The following is an 18,613-nucleotide window of genomic DNA, read 5'->3' on the forward strand; positions in this document are numbered from 1 at the left end:
CATTCCTCCAGCTCTGCCCAGACCTCACATGTGACTGTGGGTTAAGTCAGGGATGTCACATTGCCAGCTGCATGAAGTGATAAGCCCACAGGAGATCCCCAACACTCAGTCCTTGTGCTACCACCAGGTCAGCAAAACTGGTATACACAAGTTCTGCCTGTCTCCCAATGCCCTCCTGCAAAGCAGGGCAAAAGGTAATAGTTACCTGGCCTCACCAAGCCAGGATTTCTCATTCCCTCTCCTTCAAAGCTGCCAAAACACACCCAATCCTTGCTGGTACTGGAGGAAGACTTGATTAGTTACAGCAAATGAGGTGTCAAAACTCCTGTGGCCGTGGGGTGGGAATAGCTTCCTAACGGTGCATGGGAGAAGGGGAACAGTCCTCCTCACTTCCCAGTAAATCAATGCTCTGTAGATGCCAGGCTGCCTATGCCTGCTGGTAGCACCGGGCTTATCTGCACCAGCAATACAAAGGAAAATTAGCCAAGATATTTGATACACATTAACACGTATCATCTTTTCTTCCACACAACGAGCGGGGAAAAAAGCAGCTTCAGGCAGCTGCAGTGAAAAAGTGAAAAAATTACACAGGAAGACACAGGCATTGCCAGCTTTGCTTGACCCAGTAAAGCTGATATAGCCCACTACAGTGAAGACATCCCACCTAAACCTCAGCGCAGCTGGACCTGAACCCCTCTATGTCCAGCGCAGTCACAACATCTCAGCTTGACAGCAGGAAGATTAGATTAGGTTCCACATCGGATTTTTACCTTTCATGTGGAAATAATAAAGTTGTGCTACTCAAACACTGTGCTACAGAACAGCATCTGCTTCCTTGTGGAGAACATGCTGATTCATTAAGAGCACAGATTTTGAGAAAACCTCTGCCCTCCCAATCCCTGCTTGAAAGTCAACTTGATGTAGGCTACTGAGGCCCAGGTAAATATGTCTCAAAACCCACATTAAACAAAAAAAAAGTTATGTCTTGATAACAGGCTTTTCTGCCCTGCCAGCAGAGCTCAGGGAGCAGTGGTTTCAAACTGAAAGAGGACAGTTTTATACTGGACGTAAGAAGATTTTTTTCTGATGAGGGTAGAAAGGCATTGGAACAGGTTGGCCAGAGAAGCTGTGGATGCCCCATCCCTGGAAGTGTTCAAGGCCAGGTTGGATGGGGCTTTGAGTAAGCTGGCCTAATGGAATGTATCCCTGACCATGGCAGAGATCTAGATTAGATGACCTTTAAAGGTGCTTTGCAACCCAAACCATTCTGTGATCACGTAACTGAAAGAGCAGCTCCATGCTGCTGCCCATTCACATCAGCGCCCCACAGTCTCGGACTCTTTCCTTCCAACAGCATCTCACTTACTTGTTCCTACCATCCCATGAAAGCCTTCCACAGCACTGCCCAGCACTACCAGAGTAACAGCAGATCCCAGAGGGCAACACGAGCTCTAGTCAGAGAAACCTTGCTTTTAATTCTCCTCATGTAGATGCATAGCTGAGGTACCATTCAGAATAGAGGAGGTCTTTCTCTGGGACAGGTCAGCCTCATCCCTGCTCAGCCCAAATATTGCTGGGCCAAGCCTGAAGGAAGCTTATGCCATAACATTCTACAGGATGACACCATTATACCCATACTGTCCTGGAACCACACAGGAGTAGATGAAAAGCAAACATCCCAGGTGCTGCAAGCACAGCCTTGACAAAGGAATAGAGCAGTCATCTGTGTTAGGTGGCCACAACTTCATCATTTCCTGCTGGTTTGTGTTTTTTCCTACAGAGCTCCACACTACAGACTTGGCCCTCCATGAAGAAAACATGGGTAACAGAACTTCTACAGGTGAGAGTGGTCACGTGAGGACAAACACATTCAGGGCTGTAACAGGTGTGGATGTTATAGTAGCAATGGTCCTACAAACATCCAAAAGCAGCTGGCTGATTACATACAGCTCGATACAGGGCAGAAAATAGGTGCTTCTTCTGAAATGCCAATGCTCTTTCAGGAGCCTGAAGCAAGCAGCCAGCATTGGGGTCCATGAGTACATGGGGTTTGTGTATGATAGGACAGCATGCAGGGGCTACAGGTATGGACTCTCTGAGGGGATGTTTATTCCAAAAAGCAGCTTCCCTCATGCCCAACAGAGCCAATGCCAGTCAGCTTAAGATGGTCAAGGCCCGTCAGCAATGGATGTAATGCCTCTGGGCTTATGTATTCAAGAAAGAGAAAAAGTGTTCTGCAGCAACAGCCAGGAGCAAAGTGAGAATATGTGAAAGAAACAGCTCTACAGATCCCAAGGTCAGTGCAGAAGGGGGAAGCCAGGCACTGGAGCAGAGATTGCCCTGCAGTCCATGGTGCAGCCCATGGTGAGGGAGCTGTGCCCCTGCAGCCCATGGGGGTTTCATGGGGGAGCAGAGATCCACCTGCAGCCTCTGCAGGACTCCAAACCAGAGCAGGTGGATACCCAAAGGAGGCTGTGATTCCGTGGGAAGTCTGTGCTGGAGCAGGGTTCTGGCAGGACCTGTGGCCTCATGGAGAAAGGAGCCCAAGCTGGAGCAGGTTTGCAGGCAGAACTTGTGGCCCTGTGGGACACCAACACAGGAGCAGCCTGTTCCTGAAGAACTGCACCCCATGGAAGGGACCCGTGCTGAAGCTGTTTGTGAAGAACTGTAGCCTGTGGGAAGGGCTCGTGTTGGAGAAGTTTGTGGAAACTGTCTCCCATGGGAGGCACCCCATGCTGAAGCGAGGGAAGAGTGAGGAGTCCTCCCCCTGAGGAGGAAGGAGCATCAGAGATGTGTGAAGAACTGACCACAGCCCCCATTCCCCTGCAGCAGTGCAGGGAACAAGGGAGTGAAGTTGAGCCTGAAAAGAAAGGAAGGGTAAAAGGAATGTACTTTAAGATTCAATTTTGTATTTTATTATCCTGTTCTGATTTTGATTCACATTTCTCCTTCCTTTCTTCTTCTCTTTTAATTCAGGTAAAATTTGTTAAGTATCTGGAGGAATAAATCAGGAGAGGAAGTCAAAGTCCCAAAGGGAAATAAAAGATGCATTGGCATTACTATATTGCTGAAATTTCTGCCATAGCTTGAAGGAAGCCATTGGAGTCCATATGCTGGCTACACACCTGCCTTTTTGTCAACCAATTTGTCTTATTAGCAGTGGCACAAGCCTGTCAGTCATTTTAGCATTGTGTCAGTAATTGATTAGACAATTTAGGAGTAAAAGATCCCCCCCTACCCTGTAAAAAGTCTGTCCTCTCTGTATTGTAGAGAAAAAAGGTTGATAGCACACAGGACTCCCAGATTACTGTGGTGAAAAAACATTAGATTATACAGTTGCTTCACTCTCATCTTGAAAAAGGAAAAAGAAAACATAAAAAGAAGGAAAAATAAAGGCCTGAAGAAATCTCATGAGACCCAAGCCTCTTAGGCTTACTGGCAAGTCTTTAAGATGGCTCTGAAGAGCCTTTGCTAAGCCCCTGTAAATTCTCTGCAGAAAGTATCACAACAGGAGCAGCTACAGGAGCTCTCCCAGCTGTGAGGAATGCAGAGGGACCCATTTAAAAGCCTCCAGATGGACAGCAGAATCCAGCAGGGTGAGTTAATGGGATGCTACAGCAGACACTGTATATTTTGGGAGGTAAGTGGAGACAGAACAATGATGCATGAGATGAATCTTTGTGTCACTGTGCTAGGGAACACCAGGCAAGACCACACAGTAGACTGGCAAAGCCAGCACAGGACCAGAGAGGGGGATTACAGACCTGCCTCAGCCCTGCAGCTGCACAGAGAGGCATTTGAGCTATCACCTGGAAGAATCTGCTCTATGAAGATGGAGTCTGGATGCAAAGAATAAGAGGCCCAAATCAAGCAGGCTATCAGCAAAATAGGAAGTCAACATGGTTCACAGCAATCAAAACGACTGGGGAAGTCCAGGAAGCATTTATCATGGCCTAGAATCTTGGTCACTCTGGAAATAGTAACATTATACATGACTTGCTTTGGACCTTCAAAAGACTGCTGAGGCAGGAATAGGTTATGAAAATTGGGAAATTGCCTTTTTTGCAAACTCAGTTAAGCTTTTACAGCTGCTTTCAGCTCAGCTTCTGCTGCTTCTTTTACAGCTTTTGTTGAATACTGGTTTTGGGATAGACATTAATTCTGTGTGCTAAATTCATCAGGCAGAGCAGTCAAATTACAGCACCCATCCGGCTTGTAAATAGGCTTTTTTATGCTGCTGTATCTCACAGTGGTACACCTTTTGTTCACAAGCTCTGCAAGTTATTGGTTTGGGGTTTTTCTAACAAATGCAGTATGAAAATGTGAAGAAATTAAAAGGACCAACAAAACAGAACTTGGGCAAAAAGACAAGCCTGCACTTGGCTCCAGTCAATGGCAATGATTTCTCCTGCTGAAGGCTCTTCCCAGTGTCAGTATGCCACTGACTGACCTTTCTCCAAAGTCAATGCTCAGGATCAGTTAGCACTCCAGCATTCTGAGAGCAGCAAATTTAATTGAGGTCATCATAACATGTATGAGCCAAGTAGAAGGGGTTGAAATTTTTTAAACACAGACAGGACTTTTCAGTGAGTCAAAATAGAAAGTGACACAATTAGTGGGGGGGAAAAAAAAAGCTGCTAAGCTGTGGAGCAGCCATTCCAAAACAGACACTGGCACATTGATTCAACCTTACCTTGTCGCAGAAGACTTTAATTTGGCAGTAGGCTCTGTGCACAGGTTTGTTACTCCTGTTATTGTAGCTGTAAGTGTCAATCTGAAGATTCAGGGGCAGGCCTTTAACTCCCTTCTGAGAGGAAAAATCTGTGCTGAGGCAGTTCACAGAAATGAAAACCTGCAGAAGAGGAAAGCAGCAGCTGTCAGCAGTGACACACGGACTCCTGGCTGACCACTAAGCGAGGGATACTCGGGGAGTGCTGAGGCCCAAATGCTGGCCCCTGCCACTACAAGGAGCACCTTCTTTCTTCTGAGACACCAGGTAAAATCCCCAAGAAGCAACATAACATTCTTAAGTCTTTACAAAAGCCGCTGGAGGGGACAAAGCCACTTTGTCCAAAACAGATTTCAACAGACCCCCCAAACTTTAGGAAGACTCCACCCATCTTTCCACCCAAGAACTTTCAAATGTCACCATCAAACTTTTAGCAAAAGGGATGCTCCTACAATCAATCCTCACTGCTCAGCGTTTATTAGCATCTTGGTAAGAACACAACCATGTTCCAAAAAATTCATGTTACTCTGGGTAAGTTAAATCTTTCCAGGAGTTTGACATGAGTACAGCTTATGCTTGAAAGTACTTGGTTGAGGCTTTTTTCAAAAAGCTATTAAAAGCTTTTAAAAAATATTAGGCAATATGTAATCTTTAAACACAGAAATAGCACCATTATTCCAGTGAAGGTTTCTGGGCTTTACACTAAGTTGAACACTACTTTGAATATTCCTTAGTAAGACCTTCAATACCCTGTTAACATTCAGTTGGAAAGGGTAAGAGAAACATTTCCATTATTCTTACAAAAACATTAATTACAGGGAAAATTAATTGCATGTTGGAACATATCTGGTTTCATTTTCATAACTGCTTGAAAAAACAACCAAAAAACCCTCTCAATAACACAAATCACACACAACCAGAGAACAAGTCCAATGCTGCTTAACAGAACAAAGAAATATCCTTAAGTGGATATGAGCAGATCGACCAGAGTACTTTGTATCTAGATAATGGGCTTGCAGTGTGCCAGGCTTTTCTACAGACACAATGCCCATTACTGGCACATCTCAGAAGCTGTAAGGATTAATTACCAGGAATTTACGAGCCACCAAGACCTGCAACGGCTTCTCTCCTCTGCCTGAAGAATAAAGGTTGGGAATTCACTGCTTAAAAAAAATAATCAAAGCCTTGGGAGCCAGAAGCACCTTCCCAGAGATTTTGCAGGAGCAGCATCCCAGCTCCCTTACGTGGTGCTTCCACCAGCGCCACTAGAGCAGCGAGCTGGTGCCACCTCCCGGAGCTGCAGAGGCTCACACAGGCTTTGGCTTTGCTAAGGGCTGCCTATCGACGTCCTCTTCGCACGGGTTCTGCAACATCCCTTACCAGTTTTAACAGTGATGGGAGATGGAAATGCAACACCCTGATCTGCTGATAGTTTATAACCACTGATTTTTCCCTGCCGTGTATAATATAGCTGTATAAAAAGCTGAGACAGGAAGGAAAAATAGTGCAGGTGAGGGACTTCTCTCATAGTAACCTGAGTATTGGGGATTCACGTGGTGCTTCCTGCAGCCCCTGGGCCCCGAGAGGGCAGTGCAGTTGCTCAGCAAGCCGCCCCCATATTCCCTCCTGCGCACACACCATCCCAGAGATCCCAATTCCCATGTCCTCACCAAGGCCTGCTGTGCCAAGGGACATGGAATGAGTGAAACACCACCCAACCCAGGCCAGCACAGCACGTCAGCAGAGCCCCAGCCCCTGACCCACACCACTGCCAGGACTGAAGCCAGGAACATGTGCAGGATGACAGGTGAGCTAGTGCTCAATGCCTGCTCACCCTCCAGCCTCTGCCTCAGCATCCCAAACCCACGCTGTTCCAAGACAGCTTTTTGTGACAGCATTAAATACATCACAAACTGCAGTCAGGAAAATGATTTTAAAGTAAGCTGTTTGCAGTCTTCCCCAGACTAACCCAAAGGATGGCGATGCCCGCTTTTATCCACCCCGCTTCCCTTCTTGCTACCTTTGCCTTTACAAGGACATTTTGCCTGCAGTGCTAGTACAGCCCGGGGGAAAGCTTCAAGGAGTTTGAAGAGCTGCTCTCACCAGTTTGGGAGTTTGGTAATCAGATGTATGCACACCCTGAATAATTGCATTCCCTGAGCAGGGGTTTTGTTTTTTAAAAGACCCTCAACTCTGGTGTTTGCATATTTTTACATTTTAAATTTAAATTTTAAATTTACCTATACTGAATATTCACTCAACTCATTTCTGTATGAAAAAATGACTACAATCTTTAAGAAAAACATGCCCAAGCAGCCACATCAGCAGGTCCACCGCTGTCTTGAAATTTCTGTGAAATCCCACAAATGAGTTTCACACCACTGGACACCAGAAGACTCAGTGTGCAGCATCAGCAGCTCTCTAGCACATGGTGTCACTTCTCTTCTGAGACTTCATGTTTTCAGTTTTTATGGCTTACCAGCCACACAAAGCCCACTGGGCCGAAGGTGGAAGAGTTGGTCTCAGCACAACAAACACATGTTACTACAGCAGAGCTGCACAGGTATCCCATGGGAATTTAGGACTGCCTGTCAGATGTCAAAGATTATCCTCCTACTTTAGAGTCTCCTCATTTGATTAGCTTTGGCTTTAAGCAGCTGACTTCATTTTCATGCCATTTAAATCTTCAGGACTCTAGGCAGGAGAAGACAACTAAAACCTAATCATGTCTCTGAAGCAACAGAGAGCCAGCCTGTCTTCTCCCGTTTGTACTAAACCATTTCAGCTCAAAAGGAGCATCTACTCCTCCCTACCCACCCTGTAACTCCTATTTTTGAGCAACTCCAGGTTGCCTCAAGCTTCACAAAACAGAATTTTAGCAAACAGCTTTTCCAGTTTGGGCTAAGACAGTTTTAGCCAGGTTCTTAATGTACAGGAATATTTGACTTACATTAGAAATGAAATGTAAGGCCAAGTGACTGCATCAGCTATATCCCCACCCCAAAATTGCCAGAAGAAAGAAAAACGTAACCGCAGAAGTTGCTCTGCGTCTTCAGCCTGCTGAGCAAGATTCCTTTTCATGTGTCCAACCTATTTTTCTAAGGGCAGTTCCGCATTCTCAGCTATATTAAGATTTGTTGTTACTTTTAAAAAAAACATTTTCATCTCACCTCCCAAGATTCAACATAAAGACAGCACTTAAAAATAGAGCACTGTCAAGCCTGGGCACTTACACACATGAGTCAAGCCCTCAAAAGTTACGCAGATTTTCTTTAAAACTGAGATTTGTAAAGGGATTAGAAACCTGTTCTTGAGTTATTTTGCTTGCTTGGCAGTTGAGCCTCTAGTCTATATTTGACTACATATATCTAGGCTATCACATAGCCAGGCTTTTCTCTCTAACCCAAGGCAGGCTTTATTCCCTTTATTTTATTGTTGATTTTTTTCCATGCTTTTTAAAAAAAGCTGAGATACTCACTGAGGCAAATGGCTTCACAATGGTGGCATATCAGATAAAATCAAACAGCATGAAAACTCTGAGCTGCTACAAGCTGCTAACCTCCCACACCTGGCATTCACCCCAGCGCTCTAGAGCCTCCTTTCCCCAGCACCATGCTGGGTTTCCTGCAGGCTTTGGGGCAGCCCAGCTGCACACAACAAAAGACTGCAGGGAGAAGGATTAAAGCACCTCCTCTGGGATCATGCTGGAAGTTAGCGTGGGAAGAAGTCAGACCTCATGACTTCTCTGTCTGCTTTAACCATCCGACCCCTCCTGCCCCTCCTCACCTAAGGTGGGAGGAACACACCGTGCCTACATTCAAATCCACGAGAAACAATCTTCCATTTTAATAATGCAGGAAAAAAATTAATCTGACAGCTCTGCCGTGTGCCCTCAAGGAAGGGCAGCAGAGACAGCCAAGTTCTTTCCACACAGCACCTTTTTTTAACAAGATCTGCCTTTCAAACAAACCAGGAAAAACACACATAATTAAAGGGCAATCAAAGTGCTGCAGGAACCTCTCTGTCAGCGAGATGAAAGATGCCTTCTTTAAATGAAGGCTTGCATACCCAGATCTCTTCTCCTCAGTTTATCTTGGACGCCGTACTCTTCTTCTGTCACACAAAAAGCACTAGCAATTCTGATGAGTCCAAAGGCTACATATGCAGCAGCTTTAGATGAAATGTCACCTTGTGCAGGCTCATCTGCCCAGCTGGAAAGGAGCAGTGCAGGTTCTCACCCATGGCAGACGGGGCTGCCACAGGCAATGGGGAGCAACTTGTGTAAGCACACCACGAACTCTGACCAGTCAGAGCAAACACAGGCATGGGTCACACTATCCTGCAAAGTCCTGTACATCCTTCTGGATAAGGACCTACACAGGCAGACTTGGGACTTTTCCAGGCTGATCACCTTGCTCCACATTTATTTCGTTTCAAGAGAAGATAGGTACATGGTATTATCTCCTCCTATTTATGATTCTTTATATTTCTGTGTCCAAAGGATGAAGACATTACTCAACAATCCAAGTCCACTAGATATTTCTTTCTCTATTGAGAATTCAGGTAAAAACCTTAGCTCTGTTCTCACACTAATACACAAAAGCCTCTCATTTTAACCACAGAACAGTTTGGCTTGGAAGGGACGTTTAAGATTGTTTACTCCAACCTCCCATGTTATGGGCAGAGACACATTTCACCTGACCAGAAGGCTCAAAATCCCATCCAACCTGGCCCTAAAACACTTCCAGGAACGAGGCATCCATAGCTTCTCTGGGCAGCCTGTTGTAGTGACTTAGCACCCCTCACAGTGAAGAATTTCCTCCTAATACCTAATCTGAATCTGTCAGTTTGAAGCCATTCACCCTTGCTCTGTATCACTGTAAGCCCCTGTAAAAAGTCCCCCTCCAGCACTCTTTTAGGCCTCCTTTTGGTACTGGCAGGTGTTCTAAGGTCCTTTCAGCCATCTCTTCTTCAGGCTGTACAACCCCAACTCTTCAGCCTGTCTTCATAGGAGACATTCCAGGCTATGTTATATTCACCTTAAAATTGTCAGGATGTTTTTGATCTTGGATGACTGTGTTTGTACAGAATACAGAGTTTGCAGCCTACAACACGACAATCAGAGGCAAGTTAAACTGCAATGAGCTTCTTTCCAGGGAATGCAGCTGCTTTTCTTGGCCTTGGCTAAATAGTTTCAATGTTATGCCCAAAATACAGTAGGCAAAGGGATTCCAGTGGATCTAGAGATCATTTTCCTGACACAGAGGCAGTGTATCCTCCTCCCATAAAGAAAAATTAACCAGAAGCTCAAAGTTTGTAATTTCAATGCTGATAGCTGAAATCATATGATTTCTCTAAAGGCTTGGACAAATAGAAACAGCAAAGAGAAAAAAAACCCAGAGTATTTTCTAAAGATTTGTCCCCATATGTTTCCTCTATGCCGCAAGCTGGTTGGATGCAAAACATCTCCTGTCCAAAAGCCTTATGAAGTACACCAGCAGAGTTCCAAGCCCTTCTGAGAGGCAGAGCTGTCAACCTGGGCACTACCTTGTGCCAGTGGAGCTACGTGGCTTCCAGGATTGGCTCTGGGTGAGAGCCAAGCAGCTTCGAGTGCAGGCAGGGCAAGCACAGGTCTGCCTGCACACATCCACGAAGGCATGTCCTAAGAAAGCAACGCTGGGAAGACTCTTCTGTATTTAAAAGAAAAAAAACCCCAAACCCACACTTTGGTCAGATCACCTGAGAGGTGGCTAATCTTACTGCTCTCACATTCGTTTCTTCACCTCCCACACGCACCACAGGTTTTGCATCAGCAGGAGATGAGCCAGGAAAGAGATAAAAAAATTGGGCAATTCATGCACCTGTGGGCTCCTGAGCCGCCTCCTGCCTTTGGGATCGGATGCTCCAAAAAAGGCTTGTCTGGCAGATGGGTGATAGGGCTGCATCCGCTCCGGCTCCACTCAGGCAGACCCAGCACCATCCTGCTTGCAGCCCAGGAGAGTGAGTTTGCATTCAAACCTACCAATCCCAATTTGGGTGACTTACACAGAGGCCATCATGGGTCCCACACCGAGTCAAGGAATGACAAGTGGGAAATACGATCCACCTCCAGATAAAGAACATCCTCCTAGCAAGTTTACTCCACCAACAAAACAAAAAGGAATGGTAATGAAAGGAAAATACATATTCCTGCTCACAAAGAGCAATGCTGATTGTTATTCCAACCTGTTCCGAGGCAAGGAAATATAGGAATGTCTCTGCTCACAACACCTGGGAAACATAGGGATAATGGTTCCCAGTCCTACTGATGCTTCCTCCCACCCCATGCTTTGATAAGATAAAGCTGCTAGGCCAGGTTTGTTAGGTTGGTTGGAAAGAAAGTAAAAACAGCAGTTTGGCAAAAACAGTGAAACGTGTAGAAAAAAACCCCCAAACAACAAATAAACAACCAAAAAAACCCCACCAAAAAACCCTAACGCACCCACCCACATCGAGAACACAAGTCTCCAAAAACAATGACAAAAGCTGAAACACAACAACAAAACAGAGAATTCAGTCTATAAAGGCACAAAAGATGGCTGAAAAGAAAGAGTTGCCATCAGACAAAAAAGTAATAGAGAAAAGGGAAAAGAAAAACAAAAAATCATCTCCTACTTTTCTCTATAGAAAAGCTAATGTCAAGAGATTTTCCTTTCAGCTTTGGGAAACACCCTGTGAGCTCCTACTTGGAAGGCCAGGCAATGGCAGAGGCTTGGGACACGAAGTTCAGATAAAATACTGGGTTGAAAACTTGCTTCTAGTTGGCAATGCTGAAAATCAAGGGTGGCATATGCTTGTTTTCCAGAAAACCCAAGACGGAGTAGGGAGAGGTCAGTGTTAAGAGGCAGGTAAGCAATACTTGCTATGACTTTCCTATGTCACTTCTCCAAAGGCTGTGTGTACCTGCCTCAAAGTATTTGTGGTCTGCAGCCTTGGCTTCACACCAATCTCTTTCCTTTAAGTATGTTTGACTCATCACATTTCATAGTTTCATTTCCAACTAGTCAAACCTGTACCTCCTCAATGCTGCTGAAGGTGGCAACACCTTCTTTAATGAGGCATATGACTGCTGCTTCATTACAATGGCATCCATATAAATGGATGCAATATTCATCAATCAAAAAAGTTTAAATTCTTCCCATAGTGAACACCAAGGGAGGATTATTTTAGAATAAGCTCTTAAAATAAATCAGTAGTGTACCACCCAGCCTCACTTCAAGTTGTAGCAAGAGATCCACCCTCTCCAAAAACTGAACTCCTCTAAACAAAATAATCTTGCCAACACATGGGAGGATCTGCCAAGAAGACCACCCTTATTGCCTGATTTTCTATTTCAAAAGGCTGTCCCAAATTAGATGCAAATTACCATCATATTAGGACCATTCCACTCTTCTTGGACAAAAAAAAAGAGTAATAAAAAAGTACTGTTTAATTGCTCTGTCAGTCAGGGCATCAATTAAGAGACACTACAGCATCTTCCCTTTGGTGAAAGGCAGCAAAAAGCTCTGTCATGATATTCTTGAGCTCAAAATGCTTGTTACACTCTGTCCATGTATTCCCTTTTAGTAGAAAGAGTTTTTTCACACAGCACCTGGCTAACAATGACCTTTTTTTTTTTTTTTTTGGGAGAGAAGGAGTAGGAGGACAATAGAACCCTTAATGTGCAGTGACATCATTTTTGGCTACAGTCCCATTACCCAGCCTATAGCAAGCCAGACCACAGACCTCCACGGGGGCCCTTCTCTGGGAGCTGCTGGAAGCAGTGCTGCTTTTCAGAAGGGGCCCACTGGGAAGCACAGAAGGGGTGCCCAGCACAAGGGCAGGATCCCTGCCCTGTCAGAGCTACAGAAACAGGCAGGGAGGCTCTTGCAGTCACTGTGCAGACAACAATTCACCCTGTTCAGACAAGAGGCCCCAACCCTCCTACTCCACAGGGCAAGAGCTCAGACAGGATTTGAGCAAAGCAGGATCCAGCAAAGCCAGTTAACCCTGGGGAAACCAATCTGTCCAGATTGTTCAACTGCCACTGACCTGAGAGCAGGCCATGTCCCCAGGCCAGAGTTAAGGGACAGAATTTGCTTCACAGTCTAACGGGTAACATAGCAGAGATAACAGGACAACAGCCAACATTAGGAAGAGCAGTATGAAATGTGCATTTAACTGCACACATAGTGGCAATCTTCATTACAAGACCTTTATTGGGTTCCAAGCAAGAAAAGGAGAGCCTGGCATGTTGTACAGACCTGGGAAGAGATAGATCCTAGCCTCAAAAACTCACGACCTGAAACTACAACCATTTATTCTGACTGATATGGGGGACAAAGACAAAAAGGGCTGCAAGGATTCCTAATCCCTACTTCTAACATCCCTACATTTCAAAGACAGCCAAGCCTATTGTGTCAACAAGAAGAGGCAGATACCTCTAGAGAAAGCTGCGTCCCAGCTCTAGACACCCTGTCCCTAATGAAGTCATAGACACAAAAGATGACGAGCTTGTGTTCAGACATCTAAAAGCTTCTTTGCAGGAGAAGAACCCCACCTTGACTGTCTGCCCACGGCAGACATCCATCATGGGGTGGGAAACTGTTTGAAGTCTCCACGAGCCTCAGGGTAACTCAGCTACACAGCTCATCAGACTCACTGGATCATGCTTCCACTCCAGCAGGATGGCTCCTGATTGAGTAGCTACACTGGCTTTCTTAAATACCCCATTCAACAACCCACCAGTTCATCAACTAATTTTCTAGTCCACCCTCTTCCCTTTTCTGCTCACAATGACTGTCTCCCCATTCAACTATTCCCTTGCCCTGCTCTGGCAGGTGATGGGATCAGACCTCACCTCTAATACAGACATCTGAAAGCCCACCTGAATGACTGCTTCCCCACTCTGCAGTGTCTCCTGACAATCTTTCTAATCCTGATCTCACTATCCTTCAAATCCCGACAATACCACTTCAGGGCAGGTTGCCTCTTTCGAAGTCTGGCCTTCCTCCCCACCCCTCGTTTCCTTCACTGTCTCAGAGCAAGGAGGCTTTGGATCCTGGGTCCTTTTCCAGCTTGAACACACTCTTGCAAAGGTCACGGAATACTTAAACCAGCCTCTGCTGTGAAGCAGCTGCTTCCAGCAGCTCCTGTGATGTCCCAAAACAACAGAAGAGGGCAGAGAGGAGCTGCCAGAGAGAAGCACGTTTGCTCTGAAATCCGTGGACATGATCTGGTCCCAGAGTGGGCAGTGTCTGTCATGCATGAAATACCCCTGGTTTCTACACCCAAGGGCTCACGAACAGCACAGCAATGCAGGCGGCTGTGGGACAATTCCAGCCGTGCAGAGCCAGGCCTGTCCAACGTGTCCAGTGACCAGAGCCCTGGCCTTGCTCTCCTCTCTCCCAGCACAATGCAATGGGGAAACGGGAAATACTTCTTACTGAGGGCATCTCAAACATCCTTTTTCCATCCCACAAATCCACAGCTGTGAAATCCACACAATTTTCCTTTCTACTGAAGGAGCATGTGACTTGCATGAAAAGAGTGTTTCTTCACCAGAAAGGTGCAGTTTACTAAACCCCCTTAGTGGCCCCAAGGGCACTGGCAAAGCACTCTCAGGCAGGTGACACTCTCCTGAACAGACACAGTGGCAGAGGTGCAATATTCCTGTACATCCCACAAGGAGGTAAGTACATGGTCCCAGAGCTGCTAAGGGCAACTCCTTGTGATAATATGCTATTTCTGCCTTAAATCTGACACACACCTTGCGTGTCCAAATGAGTAACTACATCAGAAAGCCCAGACACAGAGCCTCATCACCTCCCATTTGGCATGGCTGCACAGGATCAAATCATTTCCACAGCAAACTGGAAGCAAAAGCAAGAGGGAAACGGGAGAAGCAGCAAGCCCAGAAGAATCACCTGGCTCTGGTCCAGGTAACTCCAGGGCTCAGGAAGCAAATTTCTAATGATCAAGGCTTGCTGGCTGCTTAAACATACTGTCTATGCAGCACTTCTGCTGTTATTAAATATAAACACTGTATTTATTACTGTGAAGGAATTTCTGTAACATCAGAAACTGAGCTCTATCTATTCCTTGCTTTCTTCATATACTTTAAGACTGCTGTTAGGGGTTGGGGGGAAGGGAGGGAAAGGAAAAGAGAGAGCAAGAGCATACAAGGTAAATGAACCATGCAATAAAAATTGTTGAAATTGGCTCAGACATCTCCTGATAAGATCACAGAAGTAGAGAAAGAACTGCAGTTCTTATGGTGAGAAATTCAGTCACTGAAAAAACACATCCACTCAGGGAAAAAATGAAGTTAAACAGATATTTAAGCACATGGAGCCCTTGCTAAAAATGACAATTCTTGAAATACTGAAATCAAGGGTAATTTTTTCTTAATATGATTCTGATCCTAAGAGTCAAGGCTTGCGCATGTGGTATCAACAGTCCCCTCTGAAAGTTCATGTAAACCAAGACTCTCACACACAAAGACTGTGAATCTGGAGGCAAATTTGCCTCTGTAGCTAAAAAAGTCTTTCTCACAGCTCCCCACACTTCATCCCATGAAGTTCAGCCCTGAGGTGAAATATCACCATGAGGGTCCTTAGATCTTTTCAAGATGCTATTGGCAATTTCATGATAGACAAACTATTGATTCAGGGGCCTGTAGAGTAACTTGGCAAGAGCCACCTGGTAGGAAGGGATGGCTTTCCTTGGGGCAGCCACAAAGTTCTCAGCACCAGCTGTGAGCCCTGCTCCTGAGTTAATGGCCCATCCATCCCTGCTGCTGCAGAGTGGCTCAGCCAGCAGAGAGGCAGATGCAGAAAGTGCTTCCAGCTCCTTGAGGACTTGCATTGTTCTGTCTGCATGATCCACCCCTGTGTGCAAATCCTAAGCCTTTGCATACCTCGTAGACACCGACTACGTTAAATGTTTGACTGGCTATGGCAGCAGGATAATACTTGCTGACTCCTTTTGAAAGCTCTTCTGGTTGTTCACAAAGTGAGGTGCTTTATGTTTTAGAAATCATGTCAGCCTTTTCGCATCCTCCAGCAGATAAGGCCCTCCCTGCCAACCCTCTCAACCTGACTGCAGCCAAATCTGGTGAAAAGGGAATCCGGGCACCCAACACCAGCCTCAAAAGTAATGTCCCACACATTGCAAAGCAGCACTTTCAGCAGCGGCACACACACAGCTCCTCACTGCTGTCTGCTAAGCATCCCAAACTTCCCCCAGAGAGCTGAAACCTAACAGCAGTCCCCATACAACGTTTTCTCCACAGCCCTTGTGCAGGACAGCGAGCAGTTTGGGGTGACAGCAAGCTCTGCGCAGTGACAGCAGCCCTTGCTCCTCCTGCAGAGCAGGAGCACACACAGCTCCAGAGAAGAAGCTGTGTACTTTGCTGAGAGTTCCCAGGTTCCCCCAAGCCAGACTCTCCCTAGACATGGCACTCTGAGCCATCAGTGTTTTTCCCCATGATGCTGGTGACTACTGGTATTGCTTGCTAGTACCACTTACTAGTACTGCCAAGGAAACAGCCAGTCTCCAAAAATGAACTGAAACCATTCCCAATTTTTAAAGAAAACCCAAGCAGTAATGAAATTCTCAAAAAGAAAATTCCTTCACTTTGACTCCAGCAACTAACCAGTGAGAAATGCCTTTAGAACGGAGTTGGCTCCACGCTTTGACCTGCTTCCTTGAACCTGGAAGATACACAAGCCTTTTCCAGAAGCCAAAGTGGCTCAAACACCTGCAGTTAGCTACTAGCTAGGGAAGCTTCCTGTACCTACAAACCTACAAAAGCACCCGCAGTTCTGAGGAAAGATCAAACCAGAGTTCACCAGGAGGCTGTTCTAGTTTGAAATAGGTCACTGGGTGTTGGGATCTGCGGTTTAAGCAAGGCGTGCTTTGGGAGCTCAGAGGCCGCAGCTGCTCCCTGTTTGGTGGAAGGCAAGCCCACGGCTGGAGCCTCAGCTCCCCTGCAGCTCCCCCGCCTCTCCCGGGAGGCCGCGCTCGGTGCCAAGCCCGGCTACGCTCCCTCACACCTCTCGCGCCACCTCATCTGCTCGGGAAGCGCTCCGTGCTTCCTTCTGTCAGTACTTGTCTCTCAGGCAGGCGCTCCTGCCAAGAACCCTAAAGCAGTTGCAAAGCTCTCCCAGTTGCACATGCAAACCCTCTTAAGAAATAGCCAGAAGGTTTTGCCTAATGTAAGAGCGTAAACAAACTTGTTACACGCTAATCACCAGGTAGGCCACACACCCTTCCCTTCCCCCAGCCCCTGAATCTGCTAAAAGGACAGGAAATACAATCGTGGTCACATACCTTTGCTTCCTCGTTGATGTCCCAGGTGAAGGATATGGCATTGTATGCGATCTCCTCGATGTTGCTGATGGTGTTGAAGCTCTCCTTGTAGTCAGCTGTTAGACAGAAGGGTTCATGAGGGAGAGGAAGAAGAGATATTACCCGAGTCCTTAATCACATGAAGCAGCCAGAAACCTGTAACTCTTCAGCAGCCCCTTGGGGGCAAAAAAAAAAGCTGAACTGTACCTTAGGAATGGATCTTTAAAGATGCTGGAAATGGTTCTCACACACAAGAAGCCCTCAACAAACAGGAGGAAGGAGCAAAATGGGACTTGGAAAAATTCTCAACTAGAAACTCCAGTGACAAAGGCAAATCCCAAATATGAGGTGTTCTGTGCTATGTGCGGGAAACTCTACCCTGGTATGGCAAGGACATAAGCTCTCAATAAAACTCCTTCAATAACAAACAAGGATTTGCATGCGCGTCTGCTTTAAGTGCCAAGTGATTAATCCCTGCTTTGATTCACAGAAGGAAGGGACGAGGAGTACAGCCCAGCCTTCAGCCAGAGAAGGCTGGAACCCAGCCAGCCCCAGCCTTGTCTGGAGGCAAGTGGAAATTTGCAGTGTTTTCTTTTTTTACATGTATTAAAGACGAGTTGTGAGCAAAGCTGTGGGAAGGAGGATCATTAGTCTTGAGGTATTTCTACAAGGATCTTGTCCTTTGAAGAAACACAATATTTAGGACAGCCACTGGGACTACAAGCTGTGACTTAGGTACAAGCACCAGGATATTCTAAGAAAACCTGTTGTCTGGAGGGGACTGTTGGATTTCCCAATACAAAACCCTAAACCCCACCAATCGAACTGCTCAAAAAAATCAGCTTCTCTAATGAGTTCTAAAAACTACAGCATTAGCTCCAATCCCAAACCATCTCTAGGCTTTCAGCAAAGCTATGGAGGGCAGAGAGAGGGATCCAGAAGTTCCTTAAAATAACAAAGCTTAGCAGAAAACGGAACCTTGCCAAGGAATTAGGTCTTAAGTTTGACATCAACAACGAGAGTGTTCCTTACCTATGTCAATGCATCTTTGTTTGGCTGTGTGCTGTCTTGAGTGCCAGTATTTCCAGTGCCTGAGCTGATCTTCCCTTGTTTTGTCCTCAGCAAACACAACCATAATGACACTCTGAAAGGAGAGAGGGAAAGATTAAAAAAAAAAAACCAAACAAAAACATGAAAGAGAAATAGAGAAAAGGTCAGAGAGTACATTTGATTTGGAGCTTTAGGCTTTTCCACTTGAGGCACTACAGTATACCTGGCACACCATGGCCAAACAGGAAGGCAGACAACAGCACTTTCTGGGTCATAAACAGAGATGAGCAGAACTGCTCTACCAACTAGAATTCAAGGATCTCATTCCAGCTGTTGCATCACCTTTACACAAGTGCTGACACCACTTCTTAACAGTCTGAGCCAGGATGGGTTGGCCTGGCAGTAGGTGGACAGCAAAGGAACGAACACTGACGTAAGAGCACAGCTAAGCTGGCCTTTGTGCTG

At 45.9% G+C, this 18,613-nt stretch overlaps 1 protein-coding gene across 4 annotated transcripts in view; it reads right to left on the reverse strand.

The window, feature by feature from the left end:
- Nucleotides 1-18,613, reverse strand: part of GRHL1 (grainyhead like transcription factor 1) — a 47,208-nt gene that overhangs the window by 12,039 nt on the left and 16,556 nt on the right. For all 4 annotated transcript variants that reach the window (XM_038132046.1, XM_038132048.1, XM_038132047.1 and 1 more), the window contains exons 7-9: nucleotides 18,131-18,242; nucleotides 17,081-17,175; nucleotides 4,694-4,852 (exon numbers count right to left, since the gene is read on the reverse strand). In XM_038132046.1, coding sequence (XP_037987974.1) covers nucleotides 4,694-4,852; nucleotides 17,081-17,175; nucleotides 18,131-18,242 — 366 coding nt within the window. The remainder of the gene's footprint in view (nucleotides 1-4,693; nucleotides 4,853-17,080; nucleotides 17,176-18,130; nucleotides 18,243-18,613) is intronic.

The sequence above is a fragment of the Motacilla alba genome, chromosome 3 (assembly GCF_015832195.1).
Source record: "Motacilla alba alba isolate MOTALB_02 chromosome 3, Motacilla_alba_V1.0_pri, whole genome shotgun sequence".
NCBI lineage: Eukaryota > Metazoa > Chordata > Aves > Passeriformes > Motacillidae > Motacilla > Motacilla alba.